The 26,042-nt window shown below is 42.1% G+C and overlaps 2 protein-coding genes across 6 annotated transcripts in view; one reads left to right on the top strand and one right to left on the bottom strand.

The window, feature by feature from the left end:
- The window catches only part of elp1 (elongator acetyltransferase complex subunit 1), an 86,027-nt gene extending 66,546 nt beyond the window's left edge, over window positions 1-19,481 (bottom strand). Inside the window, exons 1-4 of one of the 4 annotated variants that reach the window (XM_060915111.1) lie at window positions 19,291-19,481; window positions 18,184-18,276; window positions 16,348-16,545; window positions 2,955-3,106 (exon numbers count right to left, since the gene is read on the bottom strand). In XM_060915111.1, coding sequence (XP_060771094.1) covers window positions 2,955-3,104 — 150 coding nt within the window. In that variant the 5' untranslated portion in view covers window positions 3,105-3,106; window positions 16,348-16,545; window positions 18,184-18,276; window positions 19,291-19,481. Of the gene's footprint in view, window positions 1-2,954; window positions 3,107-3,292; window positions 3,781-16,347; window positions 16,546-16,780; window positions 17,452-18,183; window positions 18,283-19,290 lie in introns of those variants that run through there. The other 3 variants (XM_060915112.1, XM_060915113.1, XM_060915110.1) reach the window with 3 other exon arrangements.
- The window catches only part of tbc1d2 (TBC1 domain family, member 2), a 61,308-nt gene continuing 43,491 nt past the window's right edge, over window positions 8,226-26,042 (top strand). Inside the window, exons 1-3 of one of the 2 annotated variants that reach the window (XM_060915115.1) lie at window positions 8,226-8,638; window positions 16,930-17,409; window positions 23,558-23,705. In XM_060915115.1, coding sequence (XP_060771098.1) covers window positions 16,930-17,409; window positions 23,558-23,705 — 628 coding nt within the window. In that variant the 5' untranslated portion in view covers window positions 8,226-8,638. Of the gene's footprint in view, window positions 8,639-16,925; window positions 17,410-23,557; window positions 23,706-26,042 lie in introns of both variants that reach the window. The other variant, XM_060915114.1, reaches the window with a different exon arrangement.

Raw genomic sequence — 26,042 nt, 5'->3', positions numbered from 1 at the left:
AATAGAACAAACACACACACACACACACACACACACACACAAAATTACAAATTAACTGGCATCAAATCCAATGATAAAAGTGCAACAGTTTTCAAGTAAACTTTTTTTTTTACAGGAGACCCGATTCCTCACAGGTGTGGGGAAATAATCCCCCAGGAGTCCAACTTTCAATTTCTGTTTCATTTTACAGTTATCACACAGGGCGGCACGGTGGAGTAGTGGTTAGCGCTGTCACCTCACAGCAAGAAGGTCCGAGCCCCGTGGCCGGCGAGGGCCTTTCTGTGCGGAGTTTGCATGTTCTCCCCGTGTCCGCGTGGGTTTCCTCCGGGTGCTCCGGTTTCCCCCACAGTCCAAAGACATGCAGGTTAGGTTAACTGGTGACTCTAAATTGAGCGTAGGTGTGAATGTGAGTGTGAATGGTTGTCTGTGTCTACGTGTCAGCCCTGTGACGACCTGGCGACTTGTCCAGGGTGTACCCCGCCTTTCGCAGAGTACACCCTGTGGTCTAAAACCCCACAACCCTAGTTATAGTGGTAAGGAAACTACAACCCACCACTATCAAAAACTTATTATATTTATTATTCAGTTATTTTAGTCATTAGCTGGTTTGAGTGGTGTGGTGCTTATGCACAGGGTGTGTGTGCGCTGTAGCGTTGTAGCTGCGTGCGTGTGTGCTTGTCATTCCACTTCCAGCTGCAGCCACCATCTAGCTCCACGAGAGAAAAGAGGGGCCATGTGCGTAAGCCCTCTCCTGATGGTTTTACGGCTACCACACCAGGACTCTCACAGTGCCTCCTAGTTGGCACACCATGGGTAACGCTGAACTGTGAGGGATCTCTGGAGCAGGTCTGAGCCCCAGAGGTGCAGTGTACAGGCCCACCGGTGAGTGGACATGCCCTAGCACTCACTAATCAGCCCCCTGCTGCCTTGTAGGGTATGCTATCAGAGGTAAAGGCCAGGAGAAGGCGGCTCCGAAATCAAACCCACCTGCTGCCTTGTAGGTCATGTCTCTTTAGGCAAAGGTTAGGGGAGTGAACCCCAAATGAAAAATCCGGTGGGACGGACCCATTAGGCAGTCACCACGCATGCGATGCTCATGACTGGCATCCCCTGCAGTCCTGCTGAAACTCCGAATGTATCGACCTTGTCTTTCCTTGGAAACATTCAACACGACCGAGAGGAGGAAAGTGAAACCCGGGCACAACACTTTCTCCATACCCGTCGGCCAGGCATAGCAGCAAGTTGGTGGGTGAAGAGGACACTTAACGCTCATGATGGACGCATCATGAGCGATCAACGCGGAAGAAGGCAGTCTACCGGTTCTAAGCCCCCTTGAATTGACGAAAGAGGAGACACCAGGGGCTTTCTTCGACAGTGGGAGGAGTCATCGCGCTCCACTGATCAGTTACCGCCCGCCCAAGTTGAGCAGCCCTCAGCCAATAAGGTATCGATCCATCAAGTCTGCCTGCCTCTCTGGGTGCAAGAGGATAGACCAAAGGTCGAACGGCAGATGTATCCAAGGACCTGGAAGTTGGTTTGACTACTTACTTGAAATGGAAGAGCTCCATGGCTCCAGTAAACACTTTATTGTATGATTTAAAAATAACAAGCGTAATATTTATCTAGTTATTCATTAAAAAAAAAAATCTAAAGCTGCACTGGGACAATGGAGTGTCTTCATTTGTGTCTTTAGCTGGACAGCAAGCTGGACTGGATTTGGAACACCAATCACTTATACAGGAAGGGACAGAGCAGGCTATACTTCCTGAGGAGGCTGCGGTCCTTTAACATCTGCAGGAAACTCCTGTGGATGTTCTATCAGTCTGCGGTCACCAGTGTCCTGTTTTACACCGTGGTGTGCTGGGGGGGGGGCAGCACATCCAGGCTGGACAAACTGATCAGGCGGGCCGGCTCTGTGGTCGGCATGAAGCTGGACTCTATGGTGACGGTGGCAGAGAAGAGGACTATGGATAAACTACTGAACATCATGGACGATGCCAGTCACCCTCTGCACACCGTCATCAGCAACCAGAGGAGCCTGTTCAGTGACAGAATGCTCCTTCCCAAGTGCAGGACGAACAGACTCAAAAACTCCTTTGTCCCTCACGCCATCAGACTGTACAACTCCTCTCTGGGGGGGACAGGAGGACAGAGGACAGGAAGGAGCAGTAGCCTAGCCTGACAAAAAGCAATACCGGACAATGTGCAATATAAAGTGCAATACCTCTCCTGCTGGCCCCTTTCCCCCCCTTCCTCTCTTCCCCATATCTTATTCTTTTTATATTTGTATATGTAAATACTTAATTTAATTTATCTAGAAGTTTTTTTTCTCTATTTTCTATTCATCCTGTAATGATGCTGCTGGAATCTTCATTTCCCTGAGGGAACCCTCCCAAAGGGATCAATAAAGTGCTATCTAATCCGGGCGGCACGGTGGTGTAGTGGTTAGCACAGTCGCCTCACAGCAAGAAGGTTCCGGGTTCGAACCCAGCGGCCGGTGAGGGCCTTTCTGTGTGGAGTTTGCATGTTCTCCCCGTGTCTGCGTGGGTTTCCTCCGGGTGCTCCGGTTTCCCCCACAGTCCAAAGACATGCAGTTAGGTTGACGTGGGGCGGCCTTGGACTGAGGTGCCCTTGAGCGAGGTACCGAACCCCTGACTGCTCCCCAGGCGCTCTGGTGTGGCTGCCCACTGCTCTGGGTGTGTGCGTGTGTTCACTGCTTCAGATGGGTTAAATGCAGAGGATGAATTTCACTGTGCTTGAAGTGTGCATGTGACAAATAAAGGTTTCTTCTTCTAATCTACTCTACTCTACTGAAAGCTGTGTATAAATAAAACTCAACTCAACAGCAGTGAGGGTTTAGGAGTGCACTTGAGATCCTTATTTGACATTAAATATGTAAAATAGCAAAACTAATGCGTTCTGCAGGCAGCAGGGCGGAGTTTGGGTGCTCTTACCTGGCCTGTCCGGGGCTCCAACTCTGTGATGGAGAAGTGAGAGGCGATTAGCATGGTGTCTGTATCTATCCTCACAGAAACACACTGAGGAGAGCCTGGACTCTGCAGCTCCGACATGCACACACATTTCAGCAGCTTTAGGTTCCTCATTTCTGTGAACAACAAGAAACATTCAGCATTTAACACTAACACACACATGTAACTATCCTTTCATGCTAGCTGTGCTGGTCAGCCTGGGCATTTAAAGAGCTACTTAGTTTTATTAGCACAAAATGAAAAGTAATATCCTACCAAGTATCGCTATAAATAGCTAAAATACTATCATAAACATTAAATACCTTTGGTCTGTTTACACTATGACAGGAAAACCATGCATATGGAGCATAACAACAGAAACACGCTGCCAAGTTCATGCACTTTCAACTCTAACCTCTAAACACTGCACACACACGTGGGTACGTTTTTTAACACTGCCATCTAGCGGCCGATAAGTGAGCTATTATTGCTGCCAGTACAAAAAAGAAGTTTGGCAAATAGACATCTAATTACAAATAACTCATCTCATCTCATCTCATTATCTCTAGCTGCTTTATCCTTCTACAGGGTCGCAGGCAAGCTGGAGCCTATCCCAGCTGACTACGGGCGAAAGGCGGGGTACACCCTGGACAAGTCGCCTGGTCATCACAGGGCTGACACTAGTGTTGCCACCTGTCCCGGTTTTTCCTGATTGTCATGGTCTGTCCCGGAAAAAAAAATAAAAATCCAGGACACTGAATGTCCCGGTGTTTTGTACATGATGGGCAAAACGTGTATTTCAACTTGCGAGCCAGCTGAGAACCAGTTTGCTTTTCCATAGCTCGCCCGTGCTAAGCGCCACTAAGCGGAGCCACGTCATCACGTCGCTGAATACGTCATTACGTCGCTGTATAAGTCAGTTACGGCGCTACGTTTACATAAACCTTGGCGCGAATATCAAAGCAAAAACACGGAAGAAGCAGCAGTAACAACAACAACAATAATAATAATAATGGATGACTTCGCGTTTGTACAGCTGCTGCTTCTCGGCGCTTAAAAATGCCGATCTTTCATGGTCTTGTTATTGTTGTTGGTCTTAACAACTCCGCCCCCCCGCTGACGTAAGCGGTTCTTTCCTCTGGCCCAGCAGAGAGTTGGTGCGAGCCTGGAACCGGCTTGGACTGATAAAAGAAACAGACTCTCTGTTGCAATGGTGAAGGCTGAGCTTCAAGTCAGGCTAAACTTTCAGTTGTCCTGTACTGAGTTCAAGACATTCATTGAAAATCAGCCAGGACTCACAGCAGCAGCAAAGAAAAACACCAAATATAAATGGAAGATTAGGTAAGGTTTTGGTGAATTTAGGTAAGGTTTAGCCTTGCACCATGTAAACAAAAACACTCCAGGCATCAAATCGTGCCCGCCAATCACAACGCAAGGTTTTTGTTTGGATTCTTTGGGCGGGCTTTTGCAGGAGTGACGACAAAGCTGCGTGACGCTGGAGAAAGCGCAGCAGGAAAGATGGCTACAGCTAGTGAACAGCGCGCATTTGACTCCGCTTTGGAATCAGTTTTAGAAGAATTAGACTTGGAGTTTTCGTTGAAACATGAGCAGGAAGAGGCTCTCCGCTCATTCCTTTTCAAGAAGGACGTTTTCGCTGTTTTGCCGACCGGCTATGGCAAAAGTCTGATCTACCAGCTAGCTCCGCTCGTAGCCAAAAGGATGGGGCTAGTTTGTGCAGTACGAAGAATTAATAAACAGCTTTGAAACATTACTTTTTGATTGTTTCTTATTTTCCCATTATTTTAAATTTAAGGGAAATTATTTCACCAAACACCACTAAATAAAAACTCTCAAAAACAGTTTAAGCAAACCCTTGAAAAACACTTGGGGAAAAAAAATGACTGTATGTTATGTATGTGGTACAGACTCCAAACTTGTGGTCATTATCTCCAAACTTCTTAATATCTAGAACATGTTTATTAATTAATACGCATTTTGAAAAATTATTTATTTCAAGGTCTCCCCCACTGCTTTCTGTCGCTCTGACTACGTCACAGTCACTGTTGCGCTGATTGGTCAGAGCATTGGCCTATACGCACAGAGACAGTTTGAAAGACAGTGGGTTGTTCCTCCTACCCGCTTCGGAAATGTCTACGGATCGAGGCCAGACTAAATATTCACATTTAGTCTGGCTTGCCAGGCTACTGAAGACCTGCTATATTATGTAAAGCAATTAACTAAACAAATAACTAGCAAAAGCGTCATTTTTACTAATTAGAGCAATACAGTTTCAGCGTAGAAGGGCGATTTTTGTCTTGGGTTAGATGTGTGAAGGGCGCCGTTGCTTACAAGCAAAAAGGTCGATTGGATGGTCGAAATGTCCAGGATTTTTGTCAGACACAGGTGGCAACCCTAGCTGACACATAGACACAGACAACCATTCACACTCACATTCACACCTACGGTCAATTTAGAGTCACCAGTTAACCTAACCTGCATGTCTTTGGACTGTGGGGGAAACCGGAGCTCAAATAACTTTTATACCATATTTTTATACTTGGGGGCGGCACGGTGGTGTAGTGGTTAGGGCTGTCGCCTCACAGCAAGAAGGTCCGGGTTCGAGCCCCGTGGCCGGCGAGGGCCTTTCTGTGTGGAGTTTGCATGTTCTATACCGTGTCCGCATGGGTTTCCTCCGGGTGCTCCGGTTTCCCCCACAGTCCAAAGACATGCAGGTTAGGTTAACTGGTGACTCTAAATTGACCGTAGGTGTGAATGTGAGTGTGAATGGTTGTCTGTGTCTATGTGTCAGCCCTGTGATGACCTGGCGACTTGTCCAGGGTGTACCCCGCCTTTCGCCTGTAGTCAGCTGGGATACGCTCCAGCTTGCCTGCGACCCTGTAGAACAGGATAAAGCGGCTCGAGATAATGAGATGAGATTTTTATACTTCAATATACAGTCCGACTATTTTTTTTTTTACTTTTTCTTATTTTGTACACTCTTTGCATTTTAATTCCCCTTATCAGATGCTCTTAAGAAGGTTCTGGGTTCAAGCCCAGCGGCCGGCGAGGGCCTTTCTGTGTGGAGTTTGCATGTTCTCCCCATGTTTCCACCAGGAGCTCCGGTTTCAGTCCAAAGACATGCAGGTTAGGTTAACTGGTGGCTCTAAATTGACCGTAGGTGTGAATGTGAGTGTGAATGGTTGTTTGTGTCTATGTGTCAGCACTGTGATGACCTGGTGACTTGTCCAGGGTGTACCCCGCCTCTTGTCCATAGACAGCTAGGATAGGCTCCAGACCCTGTAGAACAGGATAAGAGGCTACAGATAATGGATGGATGGATGGAAGCTGATCTTATCGGGTGGCACAGTGGTGTAGTGGTTAGCACTGTCACCTCACAGCAAGAAGGTCCTGGGTTCGAGCCCAGTGACCGGCGAGGGCCTTTCTGTGTGGAGTTTGCATTGTCCGCGTGGGTTTCCTCCGGGTGCTCTGGTTTCCCCCACAGTCCAAAGACATGCAGGTTAGGTTAACTGGTGACTCTAAATTGACCGTAGGTGTGAATGTGAGTGTGAATGGTTGTTTGTCTCTGTGAGTCAGCCCATAGTCAGCTGGGATAGGCTCCAGCTTGCCTGCGACCCTGTAGAACAGGATAAAGTGGCTAGAGATAATGGTTGGAGATGCTCTTATCCAGACTGACTGACATACAAAATAGCCTGGGGAGCAGTTGGGGGTTAGGTGCCTTGCTCAAGGGCATTTCAGCCATTCCTGCTGGTCCAGGGAATCAAAACAGCAACCTTTTGATCCCAAAGCTGCTTCTCCATTGCTTTCTCCATCTCTACTGTATTCTAAGTGCTTTAACTGCTTTGTTGTTGAAGCTTTTCAACTCAACTTGCTGTGATTCCAGAGCTCAAGGCGAGACTGGAGTAGCAGTCCAGTAGAGGACGCTATGCACACACGCACACACATTCGCAACTTGAGAAAATTAAGCTTAGCCAATCTACCTGTCTTGGACAATGGGAGGAAACCAGAGCATCTGGAAAAAAAAAGATCTGGACATGAAGAGAGCCTGCAAAACACCACACAGACAGAACTCAGGATCAAAACAGGCACCCTGTAGCTGTGAGGCAGCTATGCTATCTACTGCACCACCATTCCATCTAGTTGTAATTCTATAAGCAATAATATGTAGTTAGGTCTTTAAAAAAAAATGCTGCCTTGTTAATATATCAAGAACATGACCCCACTTGTGAATATGGCCCACAGACAAATGTTTATAGGCCTCATCTGGGTGGCTTAATGGGGGCCCAAAAGCTAGCCCTTTACCAACACATATCCTCCAAATCAGAAAGAGCTGTTAAATAGTTGACTAGTTGTATCAGATATGTTGGGAGCAGGAAAAACATTCAAATATGCAGGACCAGGGACCAAAACTTGCGCATTAAGCCATGAAGATCTCATCTCATCTCATTATCTCTAGCCGCTTTATCCTGTTCTACAGGGTCGCAGGCAAGCTGGAGCCTATCCCAGCTGACTACGGGTGAAAGGCGGGGTACACCCTGGACAAGTCGCCAGGTCATCACAGGGCTGACACATAGACACAGACAACCATTCACACTCACACCTCCGGTCAATTTAGAGTCACCAGTTAACCTAACCTGCATGTCTTTGGACTGTGGGGGAAACCGGAGCACCCGGAGGAAACCCACGCGGACACGGGGAGAACATGCAAACTCCACACAGAAAGGCCCTCGCCGGCCACGGGGCTCGAACCCAGGACCTTCTTGCTGTGAGGCGACAGCGCTAACCACTACACCACCGTGCCGCCCAGCCATGAAGATAAACAGGATATATTTCATAGTTAGCAGCAGGTGTGTGAGATTTTTAGTAGATCATTTAGTAGCCTGCGTTTAGTATAGCCTATGTAAAATAGAGGTAACATTTTCCATGCCCCCCAACACACACACAGATTTCTACCCTGCTGTAGCTTACTTTGAAAGAGATTTACAGCAAAATCAATCATATGAACGTCCCTCTGTGGAAAATCATAAGGTTAATTATAAACTCAGGAGGCAGACTCATATATGCAAATAACTAATACAATATAAGGACATTGCATGAGAGATCAGTTCCTACTTTTGTCTGTTTTGTACTGTATAGTCAACCGGTTCAACCAGATACCTGTTACATCCAGGTTGTCTTGTTTGGCAGGTGAACGACTAAACCTCATGTTGTTCCACTCAGATTCAGACACTGATGGGTATTTGCCTGTGTGCATGAGTTATTAATACATAACTCATTCTTTTATGCTTTTATTCCAGACATTATAGTGTGTTTTAAGCTTTTCTTTATTCCTATAGACTGGAAATCAAGTTCATGCCACAGTGAATCTGGGTGAAGTGCTCTTGTTGGCACACAGGCACATGGGCACAGTGTGAGAGAAAGACACACACACACACACACACACACACCTCTTTCTTCCTGCTCCATACAGAGACGTGTCTAAACGCTGTTCTGAAGTCTCAGGCTCCCCTCTGGGAGATTTAACCTCCATTCTAAGGGACATTATGTTAAGGAAGTGGAACATGATCTCAGGATTTTACCTCTAACTGAAAGGAAGGAAGGAAGGAAGGAAGGAAGGAGCAAGATTTCCTTTAGAGGTGTTCAAACAACAGGTTAGTAACTGCTAAATTGTAACCTACAAGTTTCAACCCAAATGGTATGATGTCTAAGAAATTTGTCCTTTTGATCTGTTACAGTAAAAATACAAATCAGTCAACTGCACATGTTCTCGGTTGGGTTGGACCCAGTGTGGTCTTCCTGATCTCTGATCACAGCTCTTATACAAGATTTGTGGTTGAAACGATTCATAGCTGATGTGTAATCATGAGTATATTGGCAGATTTATTTTATTGATTTTTGTAATATACACAGACATATAGGTGTAAGGCTGTATGTTGAAGGAGTCGGTGTAATGGTGAACTTGAAGATTACTAGTACTTCTGATTAACCTGGTAAAAGATAAAATATACCAGGACATGTAAACTCGCTGTCAAATATTACCGCATTACAGCACCGATTCGGAACTGAGGAGTCAATTCACTGATTCGATTCCTTTGAACAAATCACCCGGCGCTGTTTGGATTTTTTTTTTTTTTTGAATCTCATCATTATCTCATTATCTCTAGCCGCTTTATCCTGTTCTACAGGGTCGCAGGCAAGCTGGAGCCTATCCCCGCTGACTACGGGTGAGAGGCGGGGTACACCCTGGACAAGTCGCCAGGTCATCACAGGGCTGACACATAGACACAGACAACCATTCACACTCACATTCACACCTACGCTCAATTTAGAGTCACCAGTTAACCTAACCTGCATGTCTTTGGACTGTGGGGGAAACCGGAGCACCCGGAGGAAACCCACGCGGACACGGGGAGAACATGCAAACTCCGCACAGAAAGGCCCTTGCCGGCCCCGGGGCTCGAACCCAGGACCTTCTTGCTGTGAGGCGACAGCGCTAACCACTACACCACCGTGCCGCCTAGAACATGATATTGATCCGGATAACAATTTACTCAATGATATAGAAAACAGCTGCAGTTATTACACAGATGAGCACTACAACGCAACTTTCCAATCAAAGCATAACATATCAATCATCCACTTCAACAGCAGAAGCCTATATGCCAACTTCCACAATATTAAAGAATATTTGAAACAGTTTAAGAACCCATTCAACATCATAGCAATTTCAGAGACATGGATCAGCACTGACAGAGATGTGGACTTTGAGATGGAGGGTTATGATCTAAATCATATAAGCAGAGTGAAAAAGAGAGGAGGAGGTGTGGCGATATATGTGGACAAAGGACTGAAGTATAAGGTGGTGGAGAGTATGACAGCAGCTGTTGATAATCTGGTGGAATGTATCACAGTGGAAATTTGTATGGAAAAAGTAAAAAATATAATTGCGAGCTGTTTGTACAGAACTCCAGCATCAAGTATCGATATATTTGAAAACTGGATGGAAAACATGTTTTCTAACTCAGTGCAGAAGACTGTGTTTATCTGTGGGGATTATAATATTGATCTGTTAAATCCAAAAAAGCATAAAATGACAGAAGATTTCATAAATACAATGTACAGTATGGGTTTATACCCAAAAATCACCAAACCTAGTAGAATTACTTCTCATTGTGTCACATTAATAGATAATATATTTACAAACAGTATGGAAAATAATACAGAAAGTGGGCTTTTATATAACGACATCAGTGACCATTTGCCTGTATTTATTGTCTATCACTGTAATTACTGGAAACCTAAGGATATGAATCAGCTGAAATACAAATGGATAAGAACCGAAGAAAACATAAGGATACTTAAGAGTGAATTACTTAAACAGAACTGGAGAGTCGTATATGAGGAAGAAGATATTGACACAGCATACAGTGGATTCCTAAATATCTTTAAAACACTATATGATAAAACCTGTCCTGTAAGGAAATACAATGATGGACAAAAACAAGCAAATGGTCCATGGATCACCAAAGGATTAAAAAATGCCTATAAAAAAAAGAACACGCTGTATAGACAATTCATAAAAAAAAGAACTTTGGAGGCAGAAATTAAGTATAAAAAATGCAAGAATAAATTAACCAGCATTATGAGGACATGTAAGAAGGAATATTATAATAAATTATTAGATAGTAATAAAAATAATATGAAGGGGCTATGGAATGTACTGAATAGTATTATTAGGAATAGAGCTAAAAACAAAAACACAAGCTACCCTGATCATTATATTGAGAATGACAGATCAATAAATAATATGGAGGAAGTGGTAAATGGTTTTAATAGATTCTTTGTAAATGTGGGATCAGATCTGGCAGAAAAGATTCAGGATAAAGACACACCTGGAGGGGCGGAGGCTGCTCGATGGGAGAGAAATCCTAAATCTATATTCCTTGGTGCAGCTGGCATAACAGAGGTCATAGACATTGTAAAGAGAAGTGAAAGTAAAACCTCCACTGACTGGAATGATATTGATATGAGTTTAATAAAAAAAAGTTATTGAAGAAATTGCAGAACCATTTACTCACATATGTAATATGTCTTTTCAATCTGATAAATTTCCAAACAACATGAAAATAGCTAAAGTTATACCTTTATATAAATGTGGAGATAGACACCATTACACAAATTACAGGCCAGTTTCTTTACTCTCTCAGTTCTCCAAGATCCTCGAAAAACTGTTCACAGCAAAACTAGACAACTTCATTGAAAAATATAAACTTTTAGCTGACAGTCAATACGGATTCCGGAAAGACAGATCAACAACCCTGGCATTAATGGAACTTATTGAGAAAATCACAAATGGTATAGACAATAAAAAACATGTTATGGGAATTTTCATAGATCTAAAGAAAGCATTTTATACAATAAATCACGACATTCTATTCAAAAAATTAGAGAGGTATGGTATCAGAGGAGCTACTTAAGTAACAGGCAACAATTTGTAAAAATTGGAGATCACACATCTGAGTATTTGCCCATAACATGTGGAGTACCACAAGGGTCTGTCTTAGGTTCTAAACTGTTTATATTGTACATTAATGATTTATGTAATGTATCAAGTATAATGAAATGCATATTATTTGCTGATGATACAAACATCTTTTGCGCCGGGGACAATGCACAGCAGCTTATGGAAACAATCACAACCGAAATGAATAAATTAAAAAGGTGGTTTAACGTAAACAAATTGTCATTGAATTTGAGTACAACAAAGATTATGTTATTTGGAAAATATAAGTCGAACCCTCAAGTTGAATTGAAAATTGACAACATAACCATAGAAAGAGTGTATGAAATAAAATTTCTGGGTGTGATTGTTGATCATAAAGTCTGCTGGAAACCACATATTAATCATGTTAAAGCAAAAATAGCAAAGATTACTGCAATTTTGGGGAAATCAAGACACATTCTGGACTATAAATCACTACATACTCTGTATAATGCACTCATACTTCCATATCTGAGCTACTGTGTGGAGATATGGGGTAATACCTACAAATCTAACCTGCAGCCGTTATGCACATTACAAAAAAGAGCAATAAGAATTGTCAATAATACGGGATATCTTGAGCATACAAACACATTATTTGTAAAAGCACACACTCTGAAATTCACTGATCTGGTTAAACACAAGACTGCACAAATTATGTATAAAGCAAGACATAACCTTCTTCCGGGTGAGGTACAAAATACATTTATGGAAAGGCAGGGTGGGTATAACCTGAGAGGGGAAATGAATTTTAAGAGAGTAAATGTTAGAACAACTCTGAAAAGTATGTGCATAACAGTCTGTGGGGTGAAATTGTGGAATGGTCTGGAAAATGAACTCAAAAATAGCACCAACATAAAACTGTTTAAAAAATTATATAAAAACATGTTAATAAAAATATATGAGAATGAGGACAGGCAGACTATATAGGTGATGATGAAATTGAGAGCAAGTCTGTGACTGGTCTTCTTGTATTTAGTGTATAGCTATAGGTATGTGTATATGTATGTACTGTATATATGTATTGTATGTGTGTCTATATGCATAACATAAGTATCTGTATATATGATTTGATTTGGTCGATATTATACCATGTCGGTATGTTTTGGTATGTTGGTATGTTTTCTTTTTTGTTTATTGCTTTTGTTTTCTTTTGTACGTATATATAGTTTATTATGGTGGAAAGTGACGTTTGATTAGTGGTGGTATAGAGGGTTAGGATTGGATAAGTTATTACTTCTTCCTAATCCTTTCTGAACATTGTTATGTTATTGCCTTGTGGCTACGCTATTCTGTTTGTTTATGATGATGTTTTGATTACTGTATTTTTTATTTAAATTTTTATTTTTATATCTTTCTTCTTTATTGTTCAGAATAAAGTAATCAATCAATCAATCAATCAATACTTAGGATACAGGTGGTGTAGTGGTTAGCACTGTTGCCTCACAGCAAGAAGGTCCTGGGTTCGAGCCCCGTGGCCGGCGAGGGCCTTTCTGTGTGGGTTTCCTCCGGGTTTCCCCCAAAGACAGGCCGGTTAGGTTAATTAATTGGTGGCTCTAAACTGGCCGTAGGTGTGAATGGTTGTTTGTCAGCCCTGCGTTGACCTGGTGACTTGTCCAGGGTGTACCTCACCTCTCACCTGTAGTCAGCTGGGATAGGTTCTAGTTAGATAAGTGGGGATGGATGGGATAAAATTAGTTTGTATGTTTAAAATAGAGCGGCATAGTGGTTAGCACTGTTGCCTCACAGCAAGAAGGTCCTGGGTTCGAGCCCAGCGGCTGGTGGGGGCCTTTCTGTGTGGAGTTTGCATGTTCTCCCTGTGTCCATGTGGGTTTCCTCTGGGTGCTCCGGTTTCACCCAAAGACATGCAGGTTAGGTTAATTAATTGGTGGCTCTAAACTGACCGTAGGTGTGAATGGAAGTGTGAATGGTTGTTTGTCTATGTGTCAGCCCTGCGATGACCTGGTGACTTGTCCAGGGTGTACCCTGCCTCTTGCCCATAGTCAGCTGGGATAGGTTCTAGTTAGATAAGTGTGGATGGATGGGATAAAATTAGTTTGTATGTTTAAAATAGGGCGGCATGGTGGTGCAGTGATTAGCACTGTTGCCTCACAGCAAGAAGGTTCCGGGTTCGAGCCCAGCGGCTGGCGGAGGCCTTTCTGTGTGGAGTTTGCATGTTCTCCCCGTGTCCGCGTGGGTTTCCTCCAGGTGCTCCGGTTTCTCCCACAGTCCAAAGACATGAAGGTTAGGTTAAGTTAATTGGTGGCTCTAAATTGACCGTAGGTGTGAATGTGAGTGTGAATGGTTGTTTGACTCGATGTGTCAGCCCTGCAATTACCTGGCGACTTGTCCAGGGTATACCCCGCCTCTCGCCCATAGTCAGCTGGGATAGGCTCCAGCTTGCCTGTGACCCTGTAGAACAGGATAAAGCGGCTACAGATAATGGATGGATAAAACAATACAGTATATATTAGAGAATTAAACAGCTATACAGTTTTTTGGGTGGCAATGATTAGCACTGTCACCTCACAACAAGAAGGTTCTGGGTTTGTTCTCCCTGCATGGGTTTCCTCCAGGTGCCCAGTTTCCTCGGACTGTCCAAAGACGTGGATTAGGTCAACCGGCTTCTCTAAATTGCCCATATATGTTACATTACATGGCATTTAGCAGATGCTGTTATCCAGAGCGATGTACGAATGCAAAAGTCAGGCACACGAAGTGCTGAACTTCTAGACAAGAAAGTTCTAGTGCCAGCTGAACAAGTGACAATACTTAGTGTAATATTCTGTTGACGTATCAATACTCAAACAGCCAAGGAAACAACCCATATACAGTGCCTTGCAAAAGTATTCATACCCCTTGAACTTTTTCACATTTTTCCACCTTACAACCACAAACTTAAAAGTTTTTTCATTGAGATTTTATGTGATAGACCAACACAGAGTAGCACATAATTGTGAAGTGAAACGAAAATGATAAATGGTCTTCAAAATTTTAAACAAATAAAAATCTGAAAAATGTGATGTGCATTAGTATTCAGCCCCTCTGCGTCAATACTTTGTAGAGCCACCTTTTGCTGCAATTACAGCTGCAAGTCTTTTGTGGTATGTCTCTACCAGCTTTGCACATCTAGACACTGAAATTTTTTCCCATTCTTCTTTGCAAAATAGCTCAAGCTCAGCCAGATTGGATGGAGAGCATCTGTAAACAGCAATTTTCAAGTCTTGCCACAGATGCTCAATGGGATTTAGGTCTGGACTTTGACTGGGCCATTCTAACACATGAATATTCTTTGATCTAAACCATTCCATTGTAGCTCTGGCTGTATGTTTAGGGTCATTGTCTTGCTGGAAGGTGAATCTCCTTCCCAGTCTCAAGTCTTTTGCAGCCTCCAACAGATTTTCTTCCAGGATTGCCCTGTATTTAACTCCATCCATCTTCCCATCAACTCTGACCAGCTTTCCTGTCCCTGCTGAAGAAAATCATCCCCATAGCATGATGCTGCCACCACCATGTTTCACAGTGGGGATGGTGTGTGCAGGGTGATGAGCAGTGTTAGTTTTCCGCCACACAGCGCTTTGCATTTAGGCCAAAAAGTTCAACTTTGGTCTCATCTGACCAAAGCACCTTCTTCCACATGTTTGCTGTGTCCCCTACATGGCTTCTTATGCCTGTCTTTCAACAATGGCTTTCTTCTTGCCACTCTTCCAAAAAGGCCAGATTTGTGGAGTGTACGACTTATAGTTGTCCTGTGCACAGATTCTCCCACCTGAGCTGTGGATTTCTGCAGCTCCTCCAGAGTGATCATGGGCCTCTTGGCTGCTTCTCTGACCAGTGCTCTCCTTGCTCGCTCTGTCAGTTTAGGTGGACGGCCATGTCTTGGTAGGTTTGCAGTTGTGCCATACTTTTTCCATTTTTGAATGATGGATTGAACAGTGCTTCTTGAGATGTTCAGAGCTTGGGATATTTTTTTATAACCTAACTCTGCTTTAAACTTCTCCAGAACTTTATCCCTGACCTGTCTGGTGAGTTCTTTGGTCTTCATGATGCTGTTTGTTCTTCAGTGTTCTCTAACAAACCACTGAGGCCTTCACAGAACAAGTGTATTTATGCTGAGAATAAATTACACACAGTAGGACTCTATTAACTAATTAGATGACTTCTGAAGGCAATTGATTGCACTGGATTGTATTTAGAGGTATCAGAGTACAGGGGGCTGAATACTAATGCACACCACATTTTTCAGATTTTTATTTGTTTAAAATTTTGAAGACCATTTATCATTTTCGCTTCACTTCACAATTATGTGCTACTCTGTGTTGGTCTATCACATAAAATCTCAATAAAAAATTTTTAAGTTCGTGGTTGTAAGATGGAAAAATGTGAAAAAGTTCAAGGGGTATGAATACTTTTGCAAGGCACTGTAAGTACAACTAAATAGAGAACTCAAACAGCTAACCCCAGGCTAAACCGTATGCAGCCTGAGTTGGTCTAGACCAATACGCAGTTACACAGTCTGCAATTGAAGGTGGTCAAGGAGTCAGCAGTTCTGACCCCAATGGGAAGGTCATTCCACCAGTGGGGAACCAGGACAGACAGCAGTCTTGAGCGGGCTGGGCAGGAGTGGAGAGGCGAAGGGGCCAGGCGACTGGTAGTAGCGGAGGATATGTATATGGATATATGTGGATGGCTGAATGGCTATCTGTCATTCTGTGTTAGAACCCACATATAGACTGGTAACTTGTCCAGGGTATACCCTGCCTCTTACATGACATTACATTAAGCAGACGCTCTTATCCAGAGTGACATACAACATACCCAAAGCAGCCTGGGGAACAGTTGGGGGTTATGTGGAAGTGCTCAAGGACACTTCAGCCGTTTCTGCTGGTCCTGGGAATTGAACCGGCAACCTTTTGGTTCCAAAGCTGCTTCTCTAGGTCATGGCTTCCCCCCAGTGTCCCCTCCAATGACCTCTTGCCTAGTGTCAGCTGGGTTTGGCTCTAGCTCACCTGTGACCTGCAGTGGATAAATGGTATGGAAAATAAATAAGAGAATGAATACATAACTATACAACTGCAATTTTTTAACAGACAAGTAAGAGTTAAGTCAAAGCACATTTTCATACATTTTCAAATCACTGATCACTAAAAACAGTCCAAGCATATCAGCAAGACTGGAACAACACCTTAGCATAACTATTATTCAGTGTCTGTCTTTGACCCAAGGATACATGGGACATAACATAACTTACCCATTTTCTCTGTTATCTGCAAATAAGGCATAAATGCATCTTGCAGCAAAAACACTGCCTCATACTTGTGTGCTCTAAATATAGCCTAGAACAATGACCCTTTTAATATTGTTTTGCTGAACTTTTTTTCTGTATTTTTTTTTAGCCAGATGGAGGGAGGAGAAGGCTGCGAAGGAAATTCCAATAGTGCTGATACATCTCAGCCACTTCCCCTTCTGGCAGAAACACACACGTCTGTAGCAGAAGGAGAGACGGCCAGTGTGGCCGAAAGCCTGGAGGAGACACACACAGAGACGATGGGATTGTCCACAGGTGATGAGGAAAAGGAGGCTGCTCAGGTCGTGACTCCAAGGCCAGAGAGCACCGCTGTCTGTCTAAGAGACTCTGAATTAGCATCAAAAACTAAGCTTTGTGGATACCTCCATAAGCAGGCTGGGCCCCTGAAAGCCTGGAAATTTCGCTGGTTCACCTACGAGGAGAAAAAATGTCAGCTGTTTTATTATCGCACTGCACAGGACGTGAATCCTCTTGGCAAAGTGGAGCTCCGCAATGCCACTTTTACTTACCCACTGCAAGGAGAAGAGGGGACTTTCCACATTCAGACACCTGAACGCACTTTCATACTCAAGGTATGCTTTAATGTATATTATTATTATTATTATTTATTATTATTATTAATACCACCACACACAATTGATTCTCAAAAGGTATTAATTAATTTTCAATAACAGCAGCTGTAACAGGGGTGGCACGGTGGTGTAGTGGTTAGCGCTGTCGCCTCACAGCAAGAAGGTCTGGGTTCGAGCCCCGTGGCCGGCGAGGGCCTTTCTGTGCGGAGTTTGCATGTTCTCCCCGTGTCCGCGTGGGTTTCCTCCGGGTGCTCCGGTTTCCCCCACAGTCCAAAGACATGCAGGTTAGGTTAACTGGTGACTCTAAATTGACCGTGAGTGTGAATGGTTGTCTGTGTCTATGTGTCAACCCTGTGATGTCCTGGCGACTTGTCCAGGGTGTAGCCCGCCTTTCGCCCGTAGTCAGCTGGGATAGGCTCCAGCTTGCCTGCGACCCTGTAGAACAGGATAAAGCAGCTAGAGATGAGCAGCTGTAACAATAGTGCCACTCTTTATATTTATAAGCACATTCTCATGTATATTAATATGTTTATATTATTGTGCTCATTCTAATATGTTATAGTTTCAATAATAACAGCTCATATTTCTATAGTAACAGCCCACTTGTATCACAAACATGCCACATAATCTAAGCCTAATAAGTAATGGATTTTTTTAAAAAAGTGGTGTTATTTAACAAAGAAAAACATGTAATTCTTTATATGGTGAAGATTTTTGTAAGGAGACCTTTATTTTACATTTGTAGAGTGTCAGTCTCCAGTGTCAGTACTTTACCATTGTCAGTCAGTAAGTTTTCCATCACAAGAAGGTCTTCAGGACAGGGGAATTTTTGCCTTCCAGTTTGTATGCTGTTTTTTGTCTTATTAACTGAGAGAGAGAGAGAGAGAGAGAGAGAGAGAGAAGAAAGGCTTGCGAGGGAACAACTGCTTATCATTGCTAAGATGCTATAACTGATAACAGGAATTAACTTGTTTTGTGGATGTCTCCCAACATCGACTGTAGCTATAATCAGATAAAAAGTATGGTGACGTTCGTTAAGAAATCTAAAAAACGTCATTGTTGGTAAACTGCTATGATTATAAGAGGAATAAAAGTAATAAAACACTTAAACCATTGTTTTATTTTCCTAAAACAGCACATCTGGTTTTGTTTTGTCCCTTATTTAATACTCTCAGAAAAAAAGGTACTAAACTGGGATGAAGCATAAACACTGACCCCAGACTGGCAGAGGTGGACAAACTACCCAACTTCATTACTTAAGTCAAAGTACAGATCCCACTAGTCAAATGTTACTCCGATACAAGTGAAAGTTGTCCAGTCAAATTTTTACTTAAGTAAAAGTACTGAAGTACTTGCTTTTAAAAATACTTAAGTATTAAAAGTACATTTTGTCAACACATCGTTGTATTATTGCCACAACGTTTACAAAACCGAACGCCGTTACCAAAGACAAAAATGTGAATTCACAAAATGAGCGCATGCTGTGCCATCATGGTGGTTTAACGTTAAGCTAGCTAGTCAGTGAAGCTCCACCTGACATGCTAGCAAACTCTTTTCAAACTCCAAATCATATTGGGTAGCTAACACTACTGGAAAAGAAAGATTTCTACATTCTGTTTATTTGGCAAGATTATGCTAAAACATATTTCTGAAAGGACTTCAGATAAGTTAACGTTATTCATGTTAGCTAACTAACAGTGTCCAATTTAACTAGCTATGTGTTAACGTTAGCCGTGAACAAGACGATGGCAACTTGACGGGCAAATCCATAGAAAGTCGTTTGACTAACCAGACTGCATATCTATTGCAACGTTATCGCTAGCTCTAAAAGCACAGACAACTTCATTGCAAGCTTTCTCTTGGAATAAAACGTTTATATACCTCAATATGCTTCTGCAGGTTGGACGGCGAGTTTTTGTAGGCTGTGTTGTGGTTCGTTTTCGGCAAACAAAGCAAACATTTAAAACAAAATGAATCTTTAATCCTTTTAGAAAACTGAAACACGGGTTCATGGGCCATGAGTGCGTGCGTTCCCCAGAAGAACCGCCTCCTTCCATTCTGCCATCAACTGATCGTGTTTAAATAATGCTGCGGAGAAATAATTGAACTTGATTTTATACAGTCTATGGATGTGACGTGACCCGAGTGATTACTGATAGTCTGTCTCAGTGTCACCTGGGAAAAAAACAAGCACATTTTAGAAAAGAAAAGAAAAAACCATCCACTTTCAAAGCTGCTTCATAGTAACGAGTAACGAGGACCTTGATAGAAATGTAGTGGAGTGAAAATTACGATATTTGCCTTTCAAATGTAGTGAAGTTAAAGTCATAAGTTTCCAAAAAAAACCACTCAAGTACAGATAATCAAAAAGTGTACTTAAGTATAGTACTCAAGTAAATGTACTTTGTTACTGTCCACCTCTGCAGACTGGCTCCCCCGGGGTACGTCTTTGTATCTATAGGATCACTGTTATATCTTTAAGAGTACCGTTTACACAGTTTGTACTTTGCAAAAGAAAAATGCATCCCTTTAGTACTATTTTATAGCCAGTACTTCACTGATTTGTCCTGTTTTGTCATGTTTGGAATGAGTAAAGTGGTTGCCCTTGGATTCATGTTTGCTTAGTCTTTGATATGTTGCAACATGTCGATACCAAGCAGGAAATCATGCTCGTGGTATACTCCAAGGCCTGAAATGAAGAAATGTCTTCTCTTCTCATGAACATAACTGACACTCCCTTTGACGTGACACTATATTATGGTTAGTAATACAAATTCTCTGGTATTCACTTGTCCTTTTAATAGAATTGTGTCATAGAGCCTTTAATAGGATACAGCAACTTCCACATGCTTCATGATCATCTGAACATTATCACACTCACAGCCACAGACCGGAATGCATTACTGATCCAAAGGTGGTGGGGATGATACTGCAGCAAATGCCATAAGGAGTAAAACAAGATTAACAAATATTGCCAGGCAAAACAAGCCTCACCCGGTAGCACTTATAATGAATATGAAGGAAAATATCCAGAGAAAATGATTTTGACCTTTTTGGTGACCTTGACCTTGATTTTGACCTTGTGTGTGAACATACTTGGCCAATAAACTTGGTTCTGATTCTGATTTTCATTTGCACACCATACTGCTCTCAGCCAATCAGAACACACCATACTGCTCTCAGCCAATCAGAACACACCATACTGCTCTCAGCCAATCAGAAGACATCTGAATGAATATGAAGGAAGATATCGCAAAAAAAATTTTTTTTTTTACTTTTTTGGTGACCTTGACCTTGACTGGATGACCCTCAAAATGTTGGAGGTTCTATTTGAGACCAATGCCCATCTATCCTGAAAGTTTCATGAAGCCGTTTTCCTGTAATATCATTAACAAACAAACAAACCCCACCAAAAACAATACCTCACCCCTTGGTAGACTCCGTCCCGGATGAGGTAATAATGTGTATATCTCAAGATTGAATCAGCATGTAGTTTTATAAGGGTTTGTATGCAGTTTTATGAGTTTTATGCAGAGGTTGAATTAATATTTAGGACAGAAAAGTTTCTTTCATGGGTATCAATGCTATTGGTCATTTGATTAATGTGTTATTATGAGTTTATATATATATATATATATATATATATATATATATATATATATATATATATATATATATAGAGAGAGAGAGAGAGAGAGAGAGAGAGAAAGGATATTATGTGTTTGTGCGAAGATGTGGAGTTTATTTTCGAGTGGTGAACATATTCACGAGTGAGTGAAGTGAACAAGTGAAAATATTTTCAACCAGAGAAAATAAACTTCATATCTTTGCACAACCGTGTAATTTTCTTTATATTATATGGATACATCTACAAAAAAAAAATACGCAAGTTAATCAAAAGAATTTTAACTTTGAACCAGTTCACCATTTTGACAATGTGCATCTAGTCAGTGGGAAAACACTGGGAGTGACATCATCAAAGTGAAATATTTAAATAATATTGGCTGGCGTTGAGTGGCATACCAGATATATTCCATTCAGCTAGCATGATACTGAACAAGTTGAAGATGAGTTCAATATCATGCTAGCTGAATGGAAAATATCTGATATACCATGAAAAAAAAGCCAGCCAATATTATTATTATTATTATTATTATTATTATTATACATTTCTTTCAGGTGTTCAACATGTCTTTCTTTTTCAAAATTCTCTCAAAGTCTTCTGCATTTAATGAAGCAAACCTGGTGGCCATGTTTGTTTACAAAATTGTCACAGTTGCTCGCTAGCACAGAAGTATTACATCTACGACATGCCTCTTTTCCAGTTTTTCAATGTCTATTGGTATGTTTTTCTCTTGTAAATATGTGTGAAGAATATCTAATAAAGTTTTGGTAGCCTTTCGGGTGTTCAACGCATCTTTCTCTTTCCTGGTGAATAAAGAAATGCTTCTGCACATGTGCAGCAGAAAACTTTCTCGTTGAATATTTGCATCAGCTCCTATGTGTGACATCATGTTGTCTTTACAACCATGCAGTATCGTAAACCATATTCAATGCTCGTTCTCCACTGGGTAGCGTGATGTAATACACGTAGGATAAGCGATATGCTAACAATATTGCACGTTATCAAACCAAATGAATGAAACTTGCTAGAAGGAAATAGAATACATCTTTTTATTCCATTGAAAAAGTGTCCTGTGTCTATAATAATGGGAAATACGTCACTCAGAGCCGCAGTGTATTTCATATGAAAAATGCGAGTTTTTCAACACGAGAAGATAAGCTTCATATCTTCAAGCCAATGTGTGATTTTGTTTTTATTCTACAGACACATTCACAAACAAAAAGTACCCGAATTTATCAAAACAATTAATCGATTTCCTCACGAGTGACATACAGTATATATGTGTTATTTACCAGCTGGGAGGTCCGTATTGTGAAATACCGTGACCGAGCTCTTGAAAGTACTGATCGAGGCCCTCTGGGCCGAGGTCAGTATTCAAGGCCGAGGTCATGGTATTTCACCATACAACCCGACCTTAACCTGGTGAATAATATATTAATTTTTTTCTTTACCAAATTCTAACAGAAAACGAGAACGCCCGAAAGGGAAAACCGAGCCGAGGCGAGCCGCCATTTTAAATCCTCATTCACGGCTGTAATGCAAATGGCTTCCTCCTCGGTATACAAGTGCACTTCCATGGCAGGAAAAAAACTACATTTTGCCACCTATGTAGTCCCCTATTTATACAAAATTGACTCATTCAGGATTCAGCCATATTTTTGCTCGGCTTTAGCAATTAGTTACAGGTTTTTAGCTTTCGCCTGAAATGTTTTCTTTTATTTTTTCTTCCTCAGGATAGTAAAACTCACTTTCGCTGTGAACACTGACATTATCGCTGTCCATGCTGTAAAATTAATGCTATTCTCCTGAGAAATACTGGCAAAAATTTATAAGATTTTTGATAATCTTATAAATAAATCTTATAAAAAAGATAAATGTTGACAAAAATTGCTACTATGTTTGTTGTTGTTGTGAACGAGCGAGTCGCCAGAGGTCCATAACCGGGGTCCGTAACTGGGGTCCATATCGTAGGATACGGACCCGCTCACCAGCCAATCAGAGTGCAGGATTTGGACTGCGAAAAAAATAGAGATTTATCTCACTGTTTTGGTTCTCCATGTCCTGGATGTAGCTCATATGAAAAATACGAGTGGTGTATTTCCCAGTAAAACACTTGTGTCCATATAATATAAACTTTTATATCATGGCAATGTAGCCCTATGATGACCTGGCGACTTGTCCAGGGTGTACCCCGCCTTTCGCCCGTAGTCAGCTGGGATAGGCTCCAGCTTGCCTGCGACCCTGTAGAACAGGAATAAGCGGCTACAGATAATGAGATGAGATGAGATCATGGCAATGTGTGTAAAACAAGTTAACAATACTTTGTAAAGGAATATCTAAGGGAATACGTTAACTACCTACAACTGTTGAGTCGAGTTTTGAATAATGCTAAGTTTTCCAACTTTGTTATCCTCTGCTTCAGTGTATCATGTAGCAAATATATATGATACTGTACATTCCCTTAAGGCTTAAATTGTCTCTGTGAACAGCTGCATTGTGTCTCAATAAAGCATCTGGTTTCAGGCAGCAAACAGAGATGCCAAGATGTACTGGCTCCAGCAGCTGCAGCTAAGACGCTGGCAGCACAGAGAACAGCTAGGCACAGACTCCCCACTGCCAATGCCAGAGAAGCCCACAGAGGATGGCCAGCAGTATTTAGACACCTGCCCTGGTAAGAACAAAAGAACTATCACATGATTAATAAATCACAAAACGACAAACACATGATGCAGCATGGCACTCACAAACATTGCATTTGTATAGTTTTGGGAATTTTTTAGTAGGGATGTGAGACTGTCTTCCATGTGCTAGACAAGCAGCTATATAGAAAGTGAAAATTCATCTGGAAGTAATTTCACATGGTATGTGCGGTGGTCTGGGGAAACCCAGGTGATATTGCTGTGGGTGAATTCTGGCAAGCATACAGAAAAAGGAAGGGGTGGTGTAGTGGTTAGCACTGTTGCCTCACAGCAAGAAGGTTCTGGGTTCGAGCCCAGCAGCTGACAGGGGCCTTTTTGCGTGCAGCTTGCATGTTCTTCTCGTATCTGCATGGGTTTCCTCTAGGTGCTCCGGTTTTGCCCACCATCCAAAAACATGCAGGTTTGGTTAACTGGCTACTCTAAATTGCCCATAGGTGTGAATGTGTGTGCGAATGGCTGTTTCCCAAGCGCAGAAAAGGCATCCAGGCGTAAAACTATGTTTTTACGTTTTTCCAATTAATTGACATGTGGATCAATAGGGTCCACATGAGCCCTGACCTGGCAACAGTGCTGGACAAGGGAGAAGAAGATGATGATGATCATCATCCAGAAAAAGGAAAGAAACAGAGTTTTGTGCCTTTTACATACTTTGACTCCTCAGTTTAAGAAACCATAAATATATTTCACCAATGTGATATGTTATCACACTGGTGAAATATATTTTTTTCACCAATGAAATAAATATATTTATTTATTTATAATTTATTTCACCAATATTTAGATAATAGTTCTTATCTAGTGTTTATACTGTTTATTTATACTGTTTATATTGTTTGTCTGAGTGTTTAGTCTATGTCGAGTTCCTATCTAGAGTGTTTATACTGTTTATATTGTTTGTTTGTTTTTTCAATTATTCTATTTTTATTTTTATTTATTGCATTGCCTGTTTGCACCTTGGGTCAGAGAGGACTGAAATTTCATCTGTGCTGTATGTCAAGCATGTATAGCATATTTGACAATAAAGTTGACTTGGGGCGGCACGGTGGTGTAGTGGTTAGCGCTGTCGCCCCACAGCAAGAAGGTCCGGGTTCGAGCCCCGTGGCCGGCGAGGGCCTTTCTGTGCAGAGTTCGCATGTTCTCCCCGTGTCCGCGTGGGTTTCCTCCGGGTGCTCCGGTTTCCCCCACAGTCCAAAGACATGCAGGTTAGGTTAACTGGTGACTCTAAATTGACCGTAGGTGTGAATGTGAGTGTGAATGGTTGTCTGTGTCTACTGTATGTGTCAGCCCTGTGATGACCTGGCGACTTGTCCAGGGTGTACCCCGCCTTTCGCCCGTAGTCAGCTGGGATAGGCTGCAGCTTGCCTGCAACCCTGTAGAACAGGATAAAGTGGCTGCTTATTTCATGTTTACCTGCTATACCTCAAGTGCCCTTGACTGGTTTTTTTTTTTCAAATCATTAACACACTGAACTCAGGGACTGCACATTTCACTTTACCTCGCTCATTTGCACTATTTTTTTTTCTTCGAATTCTTACCTTTGTGGAAATGAAGTGGCAAGGCATGCTGCAATACAGATGCGAGTGGGGAAGTCAAACTCTCACAGTCTCCCTATTAGTCAGACAGAACTGAGGAAGCCTTTTGGACGAGAGGTGAAACGTTTTCAAGAATTTTCAAGCAAGTCCAGTTGCCCATTTCTACCACCCACAGTAAACATGGGAGACACAACAGTATACTTTGCGAAGTTCATGGTGTTTGCAGAGTCCTTATATGAGCACACTGATCGAGGCTTTGCACCGTCACAGGACCCCCATAGCAATGGTAACTATGCTGCCATGACAGGAGGCAGCTTGTAGTGCTTTGTAGTGCCAAGTTAGTTGTTATTGATTGGTATGGGAAGGTTTTGCTATGTTTTTAGATGTGCAGCTCATTCTGAACAAAACAAACACATCAGATTTTTTAAGTTACCAAAAGTAATTCATCGTCAGGGGGGAAAAACAAGAAAGATTTCTAAACATACAAGGGAAAATGGCTTGCAAACATACAAAGTGCAGCGAGGTGCTCATTCTTATACAGTAAAGTGAACATGAGTGCCTCACTGCACTTTATCTCTTACGCTCATGTTCACATCACTGGATAAGAATGAGCACCTTGCTGCAGTTCTGAAATTAATTTTTTTTCTTCGAATTCTTACCTTTGTGGAAATGAAGTGGCAAGGCATGCTGCAATACAGATGCGAGTGGGGAAGTCAAACTCTCGCAGTTACCAGAGGACTAGCCCCACACTGTAACTCTAGCTGTATAGGCGAGAGG

This window comes from Neoarius graeffei, chromosome 2, assembly GCF_027579695.1.
Source record: "Neoarius graeffei isolate fNeoGra1 chromosome 2, fNeoGra1.pri, whole genome shotgun sequence".
In the NCBI taxonomy this organism is placed as follows: Eukaryota; Metazoa; Chordata; class Actinopteri; order Siluriformes; family Ariidae; genus Neoarius; species Neoarius graeffei.
This window is presented reverse-complemented; position numbering and strand designations above follow the sequence as displayed.